We start from the raw sequence: 13,966 nt of genomic DNA on the forward strand, positions 1-13,966 counted from the left end.
TCTGCATTCTGCTGAAGAGACACTTGGTCCATATCCTGAGAAACTCTGAAACTGAAAGGGGAAAATTCCCCTCAGTGGTCAGAAGCAAACAGTACTTGGTGAGGTTTCATCCCGAAAAGGCATGCAGCGAGAGAGGGAAAGACAACACAAGAAGTGTACCATAATGGGGTATAGGTATCGGTGGATTCGCTGCAGCTAGGCTTGCAACCCACTGCAGCTAGGCATGCAACCCACATGGACTCAGACCAGAAATGAAGCAATGGAAGCAGCTGCCCCGGGAAACATCTGTGTGGGCCTCTTACTTAAGCCCTGGAATATGCTTGTATTGTTACAAGAAAAGCAGGGAATCGCTGCACAGGATAAACAGACATGAAGCTGTCCTAAGTGTCTGAGGGCACATCATCAGATCCATCAAAAACGACTGGAACTCTTGGTTTTAAGAAGTGCATCTTTGACTCTGGGCAGTGGTAGCACAGGCCTTTGATCCCAGCACTCAGTAAGCAGAGTCAGAGCAAGTGTATCTCTGTGAGTTAAAGGCCACCCTAGTCTACAAGAGGTAGTTCCAAGACAGTGAGATCTGTTACACAGAGAAACCCTGTCTCGAAAAACCAAACCAAACCAGACTCAACTGAACAAAATCATCTTCAGCTGTATTCTCTTAGGTGCAGCAGGATGGACCTTAGTTTTTCTGGTTAAATATTAACATGAAATTAATATTTATTGACATCATTAATATAGTAAGTTGTGGAATCTATTCCCCATTATTTACAGGGACTTCTGATGTATTATTTTTATGTTAAAAACCATCTCTTTCAAAATGCTTCACAACTTGCTCTGCTTAACAGTTTAACTAAGGAAAAGGGGACTTGTTCCCATAGTTTGTAAATGTCTAGGTTGGACTGACCAAAGAACAGGAATTTGCAAACCCACTGTCCTTTCTCTTAAATACCTTTGTACCTGCGAGATGGATTTAGTTAGGTCCCATGGAAAGAGACGTCACTTTTCATCTGTGTTTTATGCAAACAATATGATTTCAAGGATGAGCTCCCTCTGCTCTGGTACATAGAATAGCATTTTGTGCACAGTGTGGTCACTGTAGTAACAACGTTGGGTGGACAATTACACAAATACATGAAATGGCACATTAGTCAGAAGTATTAGAGAGTATCTTTGCTATTATAGATTCAGATTTTTGCCAAGGACTATGGTAGACTCCTCTTCTCTGAGAATTCTATAAATTATGTATAGCATCATTTTATCTAATGAAGAATATGTGATTGGGGGAGAGATTAGAAGACAAGAACACATTTTCAGGTGCCGTCCAACTTTATGATTTTAGCTACTTTTGCTATTTTTATGAATCATCTGATCACAAGGTAGACTCCAAAGAAAGTCTCACTTCATTTTCAGCTTCCCTCCGGCCCTGTGGTGGTAAAGCTAATCTTGCACCATTTTTTTTTCATATGCAGGTGTAGTAATTCACAGACTAGCATCAGATACTACAAACATTCTTACGGCATCCCTGAGCAGGCCTTGGTGTGATACTGAAGGGAATGACATTTCAGAAAACCAGCATAAGGGACCCGTCAAGGTAAGCTCACTGTCTGTCTCTCACCAAGGCATAAGGGACCTGTCAAGGTAAGTTCACTGTCTCTCACCAAGGTATGGAAGCTGTTGATGGCTGCTTTCCTGCCTCTCAGACACTGAACAGACACTGAAGAACCTTTTTTTGAAAACCATCACAAAATATTTATGCAATCGTTCTTCCACTACATAAAGTATCATTTAGGGGCTGTTTCTTCAAGTGGCCTTAGTAATTCACACAAGACTTGAGAGAGAAAAACATTTAAGTATATACTTAGTATAATCTTGACTTGATTCTTCAGCTCTTCATGTCCTAATATGGAGCATAAAAGCTCTCCTGAGCAACCAGGTGCTGTCGACCGTGTCCCCGAGCTTTACAGTCATGGTTGCCTTAATGAGAGCAGCAGTGACACCCACAGGATACCCACAAGCTTGGGTCAGCTGAGGCTCCCCCATCAGAAGGGATATACTGTCACCTGAGCTTCCAGGCACTTCCTTCCCCTGCCCCAGATAGGTCTCAGGAAGTGATAGATTGTATAAAGTATGAAAGGGAACCTGAAGTGAGACGCTATCTATGTAGCCAAGGGAAAGTCATCGTCTGAGTTGGGGTGAGACTTTTCACTGACATAGCTGTGCTTCTGTAGGTAACCCCTCATCTTTACTGCTGTAGTAAGCCTGGGGAACCAGGCTAGACTTGGATGGAACTGTTGCTCTGTCTGTTGCTTCCGTTCCCCTGGGTTAGTAGATATTTGTGAGCACAGACCAATAAAATTTCAGTACAATACGGGAACATGGCCGAGCCAAAGAAGAAACTGGGAGGAAGAGTTGTGTTGTCCCTGCTGTGAAGGATGAAGCTCAACAGTCTGAGGCTAGAGTGTCAGTGGGGTAATATGCATGTTGTCCTTCTCTACACAGTAGAGAATGGTGTTTCTTCTTAATATGTTTAGTACAATGGTGTTTCTGATACAATTGGTAAGACATGCAACTGAGGATGAGTTGTCTAACATGAAAAATGTGTGGGAAAAATCCCTATGGGGCACCTTTTTCTGTGTCTTATGAGGTAATGTGCATCTTTAATAAATGCAGTCTGCCAAAGGCACAAGGGGGCATCCTGAGAATCAGAGGTGAACCAAAGAGCATGCTGAATCTGAAAGGGGTCAGGACTGTAAGGGAGTGGCAGAAGTCATTCTTAGGATGTCCCTACTTAAGTTATGCAATTGAGGCTGGGCTCTCTGTCTAAAAAGAATGTTAGCAGATAAAAATTGCAATCAGAAAAAAGATATGAAAATATTTTCTTTCATGCTGGCCTCTAAGCCAGCACATGGGGACAGCAGACAGTAGAAGGCTAAAATGATATGGTTTGGTGACTCCAACTGTTTCTTTCTTGGAATGGATGACAGTGAGTCTTCAGAGATGTTGCCATCCCTCTGCTTGAAAAACACCCTCCAAGTGCTAAAGACCACCTAACAAAAACCCCAACACCAGACAGAAGAAGATGTCTTTGAGTTCTTGCTCAGGCTGGTACAAGAGGCTCCCAAAGCATATGAGATGTTGCTATTGCTCTTGGCAGACACCAGAGGTGGGAAGTACCTATTGGTGAAAATACCATGTATTTCTGACACAGAGCCCAAGGCCCCCTGAGCTGAAACTCACCCGAATGTCTCCTCTATGAGCAATACCTGCATGGTACCAGAAGGCACAATGAAAGCTTCCAAAAGGACACAAGCAACAGTTCTCCCGTTTATGATGCCTATGAACCACTACAATAACCATTACAACATTCTTCAGGACACTGTAAGGTAAGGTGCAGATATGGCGATGAGAAAACCCCACACCAGCCTGCCATAAATGTTATAATAACTAAAAGGTAAAGAAAGAAACTTGTGTAATGGGACAAAGAATACCCCCAGAAGCCACGAAATTCAGCACTGGGGTGAACTGCCTGCCCATCACCTTTTGGCCTGGGAGCCCCGAGGCTCCCCAAGCAATATGGACCATCTCAACATGACTGTTGGTTCTCACTACTGGAACTAAAGGGTGAGATCGTACTGCTGAAAATACTGTATACTCTGGATATGGGATGTGGAGACTCCAAGGCGGACTGAGTCAGAAGTGTCTGCCTTGCTGGCTAGCTCACGTAGTGCCAGGACTGCTGGGAGAGAACTGGCGCCAATGGACCGACCTCACTATGGATCTTTGTGGAATGCTGTGAGCATAACAGGGAAGGGAACCATGTGGTATTAGAACGGCATGAGTGCTAAGAGTGCAAGCAACTATACTCTATATGGATTTGAGGTTTGTTCAAATTCCTACAGGAGCAAATGCACACCTGGCAGGGTAAATTGAGTGACAAGCCACCCACGTCTAGGGAGTCACAGGCCAGAGTCAGGAAGATTCTACTTTTTTGTAGTTGTTGTTTGGGTTAGTTTTTGTAGTTATTATTGCTCCTTTTTTTTTTTGTTTAATGACTATGATGTTACTATCAAATTGCTCGTGAAACATTGGTGTTTATGTTGACAGGATTATTGCGGCTGTCAGCCTTGGTCAGAGGAGCAGAGACACTTCCTGCAGTGAATGGTGGTTAGTGTACACACTTTTAGTCTATCAAATTCCAGAAATAAATTATTGGTTTTTTTTGTTGTAGCATAGTGTCCCGACGCCCATAAGCAGAGAAAATAGCAAAATATCAATATTGTTCCCTTCAAGACTCAGAGAGCATCATGGAAGAAGGGGCAGAAAGAATGTTCGAGCAGAAGGAAGAGTGTCACCGACTGTTTCCCTTCAAGGACAACATCCATTGCTACCCGACTCAGAGAAGCTGTGTGTGAGGCTCGAGACCCTCGAGATTAGGTCACTGGATCCACGCCTGATAATCCAGCCAGTCTTTTCCGCACCCCCATTCTAGCTTTATATGCTTCTATTCCAGATGCAGAGTAACGTACAGCTGCTCTTGGGAGGTGCCAGAGTGTATGAGTGTGAAATTGTAGCTGAGAGGGAGTTTTATCTATACAGCCATGGGGAACATGCATGCTGCAGTGAGATGTCTCAGTAATCTAGCTGTTTTAGGATCACCCACGCTCAGGTGAATAATCTTTCAATCACGCCTCAATAGGCCAAATAAACTCTCAGGTTCCCTAAGCAAGAATTGGCTATAACTGTAACCTGGTCTGTTGCTAATGCCCTAAAAGACTTGTAAACATTTTTTCATATCTCCTAAGTAAAGTTCATGCAATACCAAGTATTCTCTTCTTCAGGGAAGAATCACTGCTAAATGCCAAATCAAGATGCAATGGATTTTTTGTTGTTGTTGTTATGAGGAAACATTTATGACATACTTCTTAGAAATTTAAGACAAAGTGAACCCAAGACAGGAAATACTCTTTCAAGTAGGCAGCACTTACCTGTACATGAGTAATCGTCGATCCTGATGTACCCAGTTTTACAGATGCACATAAAAGAACCAGGTGTGTTCACACACATGGTGTTCTCGCGGCAGTAATGGCGCCCTTCAGCACACTCGTCAATGTCTACAAAGGAAAATAGGTCAAAGGTCAATGGTGGCCAATACTCCAGAATTTTCTAATAATTTTCTTTGGCAAGAAGAGAGAAATAGCAACTAATTGAACTGCATTTTGAAAGAGCATTCAAAACTATCTCCTTTAATAAGAATGTTTGATGTTCACAGGATGGAAAGCATGTGAGCTTTTATCAGCATTTCTTGCTGCAGTTTCAAAAGGGCCTGCCAGTTTCGACTTATATCGTTATGAACAGCTTTTGAAATCCTTAGTGCATTCATCTAATCGTGTTTGATAAAATGAGTCAGAAAGAGCAAATCAGGCTGCCTGAGCATCTTGAAATCTTAGTCACTGAGCCGAGCAAGTGTTGCCTTTAACTCACTGGCTCTTCTGTGCACCTTGGGGAGGCCTTGAAGGAGGTAAATAAAGTATTCACTGTACACAGAACGTGATGGACTTCACTTGAAAGTAAGAATCCAAGAACAGCAGTTTATTAGAGATACTAACAGAGCTACAGCTACCCTACTAAGTGTCTGAACGCAGACAGGATTACAATATGGAGACCAGAATCAGAAGAGAAATTATGAAGTACTAGAATATAAAATATCATACATGATAATTCTTACTTTAAGTATAAAGGCTTAGAGACATTAAGACACAATAAGCAGGGGTGGGAAAGGCGAAGAAGGTGAATTCTAACAATAAAATCTCCTTATTTAATCGTACCCGCTCTACATGGAACCTAAAGCACGTGTCAAAAACTTGCTGTTGAGATCCTTTACTTTGAACTGAGGAGATGGCTCAGTCAAGAAGGTACCTGGTGCACAAACATGAGGAACTAAGTTCTATGCCCAGCACTGTGTAAAAGCTAGGGTTCAAGCAAGTACCACTAATCCCCATGACTGGGAAAATGGAATGAATCCGGGACAAAAAGATAAAGGAATAAAGAAAAGTTGAGAACATAATGGAGTTATCAGGCAAAACTGGAAGGAGTAAGAAAGTGGTTTTTTATTTATTTTTATTGCTTTATAAGTAATACTATTCAAAATTTCCACTTCCTCCCTTCCTATCTTTACCCTTCCGCTCCCGCACTCACCCTCCCCTCCTGCCCCCGTACAGTCCTAAAAGAGGGCACTGTGCCCTGTGGGAAGTCCAAGGTCCTCCCCCCTCCATCCAGGCTTAGGAAGGTATGCATCCAAATAGAATAGGATCCCAAAAAGACAGTACATGCAGTAGAGACAAATCCCAGTGTCATTATCATTGGCTTCTCAGTCTGCCCCAATTGTCAGCCACATTCAGAGAGTCCAGAAAATGCTGATCAATGGATTAAAGCTATAGTTAGATAGGACAAAGTAATTCTATTGGCTTGCTTCACTGTATCCCTACTGATGACAATAATATTTAAGAAATATAAATTATGTTGAAAATTTTTACCACAAAGAAAATGATAACTATTTTAAAATATAAACACATTCAACCAGATTTAAGTATTATATAATAAATTCATATATAAATTATTACTTGATATACTATTAATATGAATAATTCCTTTGCATTAATGCATCAGGTAAAAATTATAAACACTAGGTAAGTCTCTCCACCAAGTCAGATTTTAAGCATCCTTCACCAGGGTTTAGCTATCTGATCCTTCCCTCCTGCAACCTCTCCAAATCCCCAGATCTAGTCCAAGTCCTACATTCAGTGCCTTGGCCTAGTCTGGCCACCCCTGTCTGTACCAAGCTCTAGACTTCCTCTGGTATTCCCATTCCTTCCTAGAACCAACAGGTCCCTTTCATAGCACACTGAACATTTCCTCTAAGGCAGTCCTGCATATTCTTCCCCAGGGTCAATCTGCCTAATCCTCCCCTATATTAGCCTCCCACCCCCAAACACCATATCTACCTACCAACTCTAGGATTGGACCAAGATTCATATCGTGAATGCCAGCCAGTCTGTGTCCACCTGATTTTATTCTACCTAAGTCATACACAACATTTCTGCCCAACCTGGTCCACACATCCTGTGTTCTAACCAAACTTGATCTAATCATATGAGGCATAGAACTAGCATAAGAAGTTCACATATTCAAATTTCATTTCACAAATTCAAACAATATGAGACATCAAGGCAATAACTCTATTCCAAAATTCAATAAAGAGACAGAAAGATGAAAAAGGACTAAAGCTGAAGCAAAGATGAAATTTAAAAGCTCAATAACTCAATTAGAAAACTCAAGGGAACACCTTACACGTACAATGAAGCAAGCAGAAGATGGAATGCCAGGACGTGAACCTAAATCACAGGATCTAGTCAAAATGAAAAAACATGAATTTTTATTAAAAACACAGAAAATAAACATATAAGAAATATTGGATCCAATGAACAGGCCCCATTACATTACAAGAATAGATGAAGGAGAAGAATTGCAGGTTAACGTCCTAGATCAGATCTTATACAAGATCATAGGAGTCAATTTCACCAGACTAAGGAGAGACATACCCATACAGATTCACGAAGAACAGAGAACATCAAGTAGCCAAGACCAGAATAGAAACTGTATGGCATATTCATTGTTAAAACACTAAGTACACAGAACAAATAAAATTATTGAAAATAGCAAGGAAAAAGCACAAGCACTTACAAAGGAAAACCATTTAGAATAACAACTGGTTTTTCAATGACAACTTTGAAATCCAGAAAAGGCTAGAAAAATGCATTCTTACTCCAAAAAGACCATGACAATCAAGCTAGATTAATATGCCCAGCAAAACTATCTGATATAGTTAAAGGAGGAAAACAAAATTTTTCACAGTACAAAATATCTAAAATAATTTATATCCAACAAACCAAATCTAAGGAAAACTCAGAAAGCAATATTTGATGCTGAAGAAAAGAATGAGCATAGCAGAGACTATAGAAATAAAACCAAAGCTATAATCCCTGAAAGACAAAGCAACACCAAGAACACAAACAACGAAAGTAAAAGTCAACAGCACATGACTGTAATCAACACACAACTTTCAATAATAACTTTAAATATTGGCACTCTTAATTATTCGGTCAAAGGACACAAGATGACTGAATGGATCAAGAAACAAAATTCAAGTATTTATTGTCTTCAAGAAATGTATCTTATCTTTAAAGTTAGTGACTACTTTAGAGGAAAAGGACAGGCAAAAGTATTCCAGCCAGGCAGCACCAGGAAGCAAGGTGTTAGTACCCTAAGAAATGACCCAAAAAATAAGAACTCAAGTTCAAACTTACTAGAAGATTTAAAGACTGACACTGCATCGTAATCAAAGGGAGTAATTAATCAGAAAAACACTTCTATTCTAAAGGTTTATCTGCCAAATTCTAGTGTGCCCAGTTTCATAAAAAGTGAACTAATGGATTTAAAGACACAGGTTGACATCAACCCATTAATAGTAGGTGATTTCAATACCCTGGTTTCTCCAATACACAGGTCATCTGGACAGAAAAAAAGGGAGAGATATCAGAAAAAAAATAACAACACATATCAAACAGACTTCATAGATGCCAAAAGAGCATTCCACCCAAACACCAAAGAATATACATCCTACTCAGCAGAACACAGAAGCTTCTCTAAAAGAGATCATATTATGGGACAAAAACCAAATCTAAACAATTTTTCAAAGATTAAACTAACTCTGCACATCCCATCTGACAACAATGCAACCTAAAATTGACAGCAAACAAACACCTAGTAAATACACAAACTCGTGAATATTAAACAACTCACTACTGAATCGTTTCTGGGTCAAAGAAGAAATCAAGAAAGAAATAAAAATATTTCCTGGAACTAAATGAAAATGAAAACATTCTTAATTATTGGTCCTTATATCCACATGTAAGTGTAGTTCTCACCCCTCATCAAAGAAGCTTCCCTTTGCAACAGAAGCAGAAAATTATGGAAAACCACAACCAATCAAAATGCAGAGAACAAGAGATCTTATGAAGCTCTGTGCCAACTGACTAACAGAAAATGGGGTTGAAAGATTTTAAGAACCAAAAGCAAGAGAGGTTGCATTCATTAAGCACCATCCACATGGCTGCCTAAACAGGATCTGAACGACACCAACAGACCTGTTAAGATGGAAGTGGGAGAGCTCATGAGGCTGAAACCCTAGACACAGAACTATAGGGCTGCCGAGATCAGGAGAAATAGATTTCCCTGAGGAAGATCCACCAAGAAGTTTATTTATGATCTCCCAATTAATTATCCAATACCAATTTGTCAGTCCTGAGATTATATACAAGCAAGTAACATTATACAGACTGGACATGTTATATTTTAAAAATATTCATATATATATTTATGTGTGTGTGAATATATACTATATATACTATACACACTATATAGTATAATGTGTGCTGTATGGTATATGTTATATATTCAATGTATATTCATATATATCTTACATAATAAAATATGTGCATATATATACATATGCATGCACACACATATATAAACAATTATATATATGTATATATATATGTGTGTGTGTGTGTATATATATATATATATATATATATAGAGAGAGAGAGAGAGAGAGAGAGAGAGAGAGAGAGACCAAAAATTTGAGAAGGAGAAAAGAATTTATATGGAAAGGGTTGGCTGGGGAAAGGAATAAAAATGATGTAATTGCAATTTCTAAATATAAATCTACTCCAAATCCTGAAGTCTCTATAATGGAATATGGGCAACTAATTTAAAGTAGCTCTATGAGAAGTCTAATACAATTTTTTGCTGAGAGACAACTAGGAAATATATTAGGTTTTGTGTGTTGTGAACAATACATAAACCAATGCGGTTGGAACTGTACCATGAACATTCATCCACAGAAACAGGTATTTGATATACTCCAGTATAGTATATAGTATGTAACCAGAGTTAAGACCATTGCATGCATTACTTATTTCTGTCTTGACAATATCTTGGAAGGTGACTTCTAAGTCAGTGAAGTCAGTGAATACTATAGAATGAGTCCATAAACTTTTAAAGGCTGGTTTCATGACAATTTAAGAATAGCCATCAGATTTCCTAATTTTCTAGAATACTATTTCTTATTCTGTGCTACTTATGAATCTTTGCACTGGTTGGAAAAACATGTATTATAGTCTACAAATTACCTAACTAAATAGTCTGAGAAAATGTGATGAGAACCCATTAGCTAGGGTCTTTGAGACCGTAAAGAGAATCATATGGAATTATTAGAGTCCTTGGTTTGGTCAGTGGATGAAAGCTCGGCCCTGTGAGAGGTTCTTGTAAAGGCAAAAGTTACTAATAATAACAAGACAAAACAAAATAAAAAATACTAACATAGTTAGAGTCCTCAAGCTTAAGCCTGTGAATGAACTACACCTGAGTATCAAGAAGTCTGTGCGCACAGGGTAGAATGAAGACTATCGCTCAGCGACAACACTGGTCACCACAGGCAGGAATTACTCTGCTCATACAGGAAACGGCATCTTCACAAATAGGTGTGGCTCTTGGAAAAGGCAGCAGCTTCAGAGACCAGAGCAAGACTGTAGAGATCCTGGCTCAAATAAGGTTCTACAGTTCTCTCCAAAGACAGCATCCTGTAGAAAAAGCCCATTCCCAAATAACTTGCTGCAAACCCTGGCAAATCACACTTGGAAGCACCTGTGAGACATCCCAAGAACACTTAAAGCATTATGAACTCTGATTATACAAAAATCCTGTGGGACAAAGTGAGCAAAACAGACTGTGAATTAAGATTAATTTTGTTAATGTGAGCCTAGTACAGCCACACATGGTAGAGAAGGTCAGTTATAAGCATAAACAGGAGCTATCTGTGCAAGGGTAAACTGACCTATCTACCATCACTGCTGCTCCTCCTGGGATCTACAGCCCACAGAAATGTGAGATCCTGACCTGCTTAATGTCTGTTTCTGAATTCTTCCTAAATAAAACCCACTGTGTTGCTATGGGGTCATAAAGCAAAACCAAGCAGGTTATTTAATCGGAGCTATTTAGGAACTTCAATTTGGAGTTCACAGAGATGTTGAGTCTGTGTTCAAAGGCTGTCAAGGGACAAGCTTAGAGCTTGGGGTAGCATCCTAAGGGAGAAGGGGGCCAAATGCCAATCTCCCATCTGCACTGTGAACAGAACATGTCTTCATTTCTCACACCCTACCTTCTGTGTTTATGTCCTAATATTACAAGTTGCTGGAAAGTCATGCCCAATGATGTGTACAGATTCTTGCAGACACACAATAGCATCTAAAAAGTATTCTGGCATAAATCAAGTGCCAACTTAGTCCACAGTGTATTTCAGCTTTAAGAACCAAACTAAAACTTAAATGAGCCAAATTCTCAGATTCATTTTTACTGTTTAAAAATTTATCAAATGTCTTCTTGTAAAAAGCTTTATTGGATTTTTGGTCACGTTTTGATGATGATGGAGAACTGCAATCATGACTTCTGCTAAGCAGAAAGAACTGTAGTCAGAATGGGCTGCCAAATAGAAATACTCAAACAGTCGCTAGGCATGTCTCAGCCTAAAAAAGAGTATATACATTGCTCAACAATGTAGTTCTTAATGTCTCTTCCAAAATTCAATACCAAAAAAGTTAAAACACAGACTCTGGGGGCTGGGAAGACAGCCTAGCAGCTAGAGTGTTCACCCTGTAAGCATGAGATATCAGCTCCCAGGGCCCCTGTAAAATTCAAACAAACAATGAAGGTATGATAGTCAAATGTGTGTAATCCCAGAACCAGTGAGGCAGAGACAGGTGGATCCTTGGGGTTCACTGGTGAGCCTAACATAAACAGTTGAGTTTGCCAGCAAGCAACCCAGTGTCAAACAGACAAGCAAATAAGGAAGACAGCTCCTGAGGAATGACATCCTAGGTTAATGTCTGGCCTCCATGTATGTGTGTGTGTGTGTGTGTGTGTGTGTATGTGTGTGTGTATACATATGTGCACACACATGAATATGCACCACACACACACACATACAATCTGACATATATTGGCTTATAATCCAAGAAAATGATATCATGTCATTAATACCTCATTCCAGTAGCTATCTCTTGAAGTAGCAGCTCACAAACAGAATCCTAGGCAGTATTATCTCTGAGGAAATTTCATGTTTCCTAGTTCACATTCAAATAGTTTTCAGTTCCATCTCACTAAAGTTCCACTTCCCCTTCACAGTGCACATCAGCAAATTCCAAGCTTTCTGATAGTTGCTTATCTTTAATATTCATTTTTATTCACTGAGCATAAAATGGTTGTGCACTATGCTCCAGACACTGCATTAGAGATGGCAAAGACAAGCTCTGGCTGAGGAAATGCCAACACAAGTAAATGCCAATGTCATGGATGCTGCATAGTCCACAACAGAAACCTGGGCAATATGCACTGAGCCCCATTAATGCACAGGCAGGGTCTGTTCTTAGCACTTGTTAATGCACTTGGCAATATTAATGACTTCACATCTGAGCATTCCACTCTCACTTGAGAAAACCCAAACTTATTCATGTATATAATAGCAAAACGTCTTATGTGCTTGACGTTAGCTTTTCAACTCCTCCTGTGAGGGAAGGGAATCAAAGGAAAGTTAAATGGTGGGGCCAAACTTGAGGTAGGTTTCGGGGAAAGACTGGCTTTAAGCGAAAGATTTCTATGCTTTTTTTTTTGGAAGTGCTGTTGTGGAAATGATGTCTATACGGTCTAAAATTGAGCATGGACCAGATTGTAGAGGCAGCAAGAGAACGCAATATGGGAAATCAGTGAATATGTGGTTATGGCATGGAGGGTCTGATGAAGGTGTACTATCTACAAGAGCAACAAGAAATTCATGATTATTTTCTTAATGATTTAATAAAACTCTTAGATTTAAGTGGTTGCAAGCTTTAAGGTGACCCTCCCGGCTCAGTCACTCTAGTTTTTAACAGTGTCTATAAGTATATGCTGTATGATGAGACATCTCATGCCCATTTTCAGTGGAACATAAGACTTGAGAACATAGAACTTAGCCAGCACATTGGCTGGCCCCACTTGTACATGTGTTGGATGAGTCAATGTATCTTCTCACGGCCTTTCCTGAGAGGTTCTGGTTGGAACGGAGGCTCCATTTGCCAGTGAATCCTCTTTGTCCCTAGGACAGGTCCAGTCACTCCCTGGGTATGTGGTTTTCTGCAGAAGGAACACCCACCCCCTGTCTGTCCTGCATGTGGGTTGACTCTGTTGAGTCGGGAGCCTGGAATGGCATCCATTGCAGTACAAGAGTAAGCTTGTATTTCAAGGCCTTAATTCCATCAAAACAGGTTGATTTTCAAGTTGGTGCCCATTTTTCAGAGTTGCAGATCTAACACAGAGGATGAGACCCCTATGGCTGAAGTGGCTTCTGCGTCTCTACAGGTTTGTAGGACAGGAAGCATAGCCCACCAAACTAAAGTGCAGAAGTAAACCCTGTTTCTTATATTTGGAGACTTTCTCTTGGGCCTGGGAATCTTAAACTGGTCTATTTTAGAAACAAGGAATTTATGAATTCCCCCTTTCCATCTTAAAGATAATATTAAATCTGTAATTACTCAGAAACACGGAGTTGTCTAGCTGAGATGAACTTTGTAAATTACATAGCTTAACTGGGGTAATTAATGATGAAAGAGACAAGCAAGGGAAGCCAGAGACAAAGAGGGAGCAGGGTTCAAACCTCAACTCTGTGGGCCACAGGGAAGAATTTGCCTTTATTCTATGGGAAATAGAAAGGGTTGAAAGGACGGGGTCACAAATCACGTCTGTGCTTTTGGAAAATTCCTATCTGTAGAAGTTTTAGAAATTCAGAGTGGGAGCCACAGAAATAGCATTTCTAGAT

The 13,966-nt window shown here is 39.9% G+C and overlaps 1 protein-coding gene across 1 annotated transcript in view; it reads right to left on the reverse strand.

Moving 5' to 3' along the window:
* Nell2 (neural EGFL like 2) overlaps positions 1-13,966 on the reverse strand; it is a 304,209-nt gene that overhangs the window by 114,180 nt on the left and 176,063 nt on the right. The window contains 1 exon segment of the mRNA XM_038342735.1: positions 4,986-5,111. Coding sequence (XP_038198663.1) covers positions 4,986-5,111 — 126 coding nt within the window.

This window comes from Arvicola amphibius, chromosome 9 (genome assembly GCF_903992535.2).
Source record: "Arvicola amphibius chromosome 9, mArvAmp1.2, whole genome shotgun sequence".
Lineage (NCBI taxonomy): Eukaryota > Metazoa > Chordata > Mammalia > Rodentia > Cricetidae > Arvicola > Arvicola amphibius.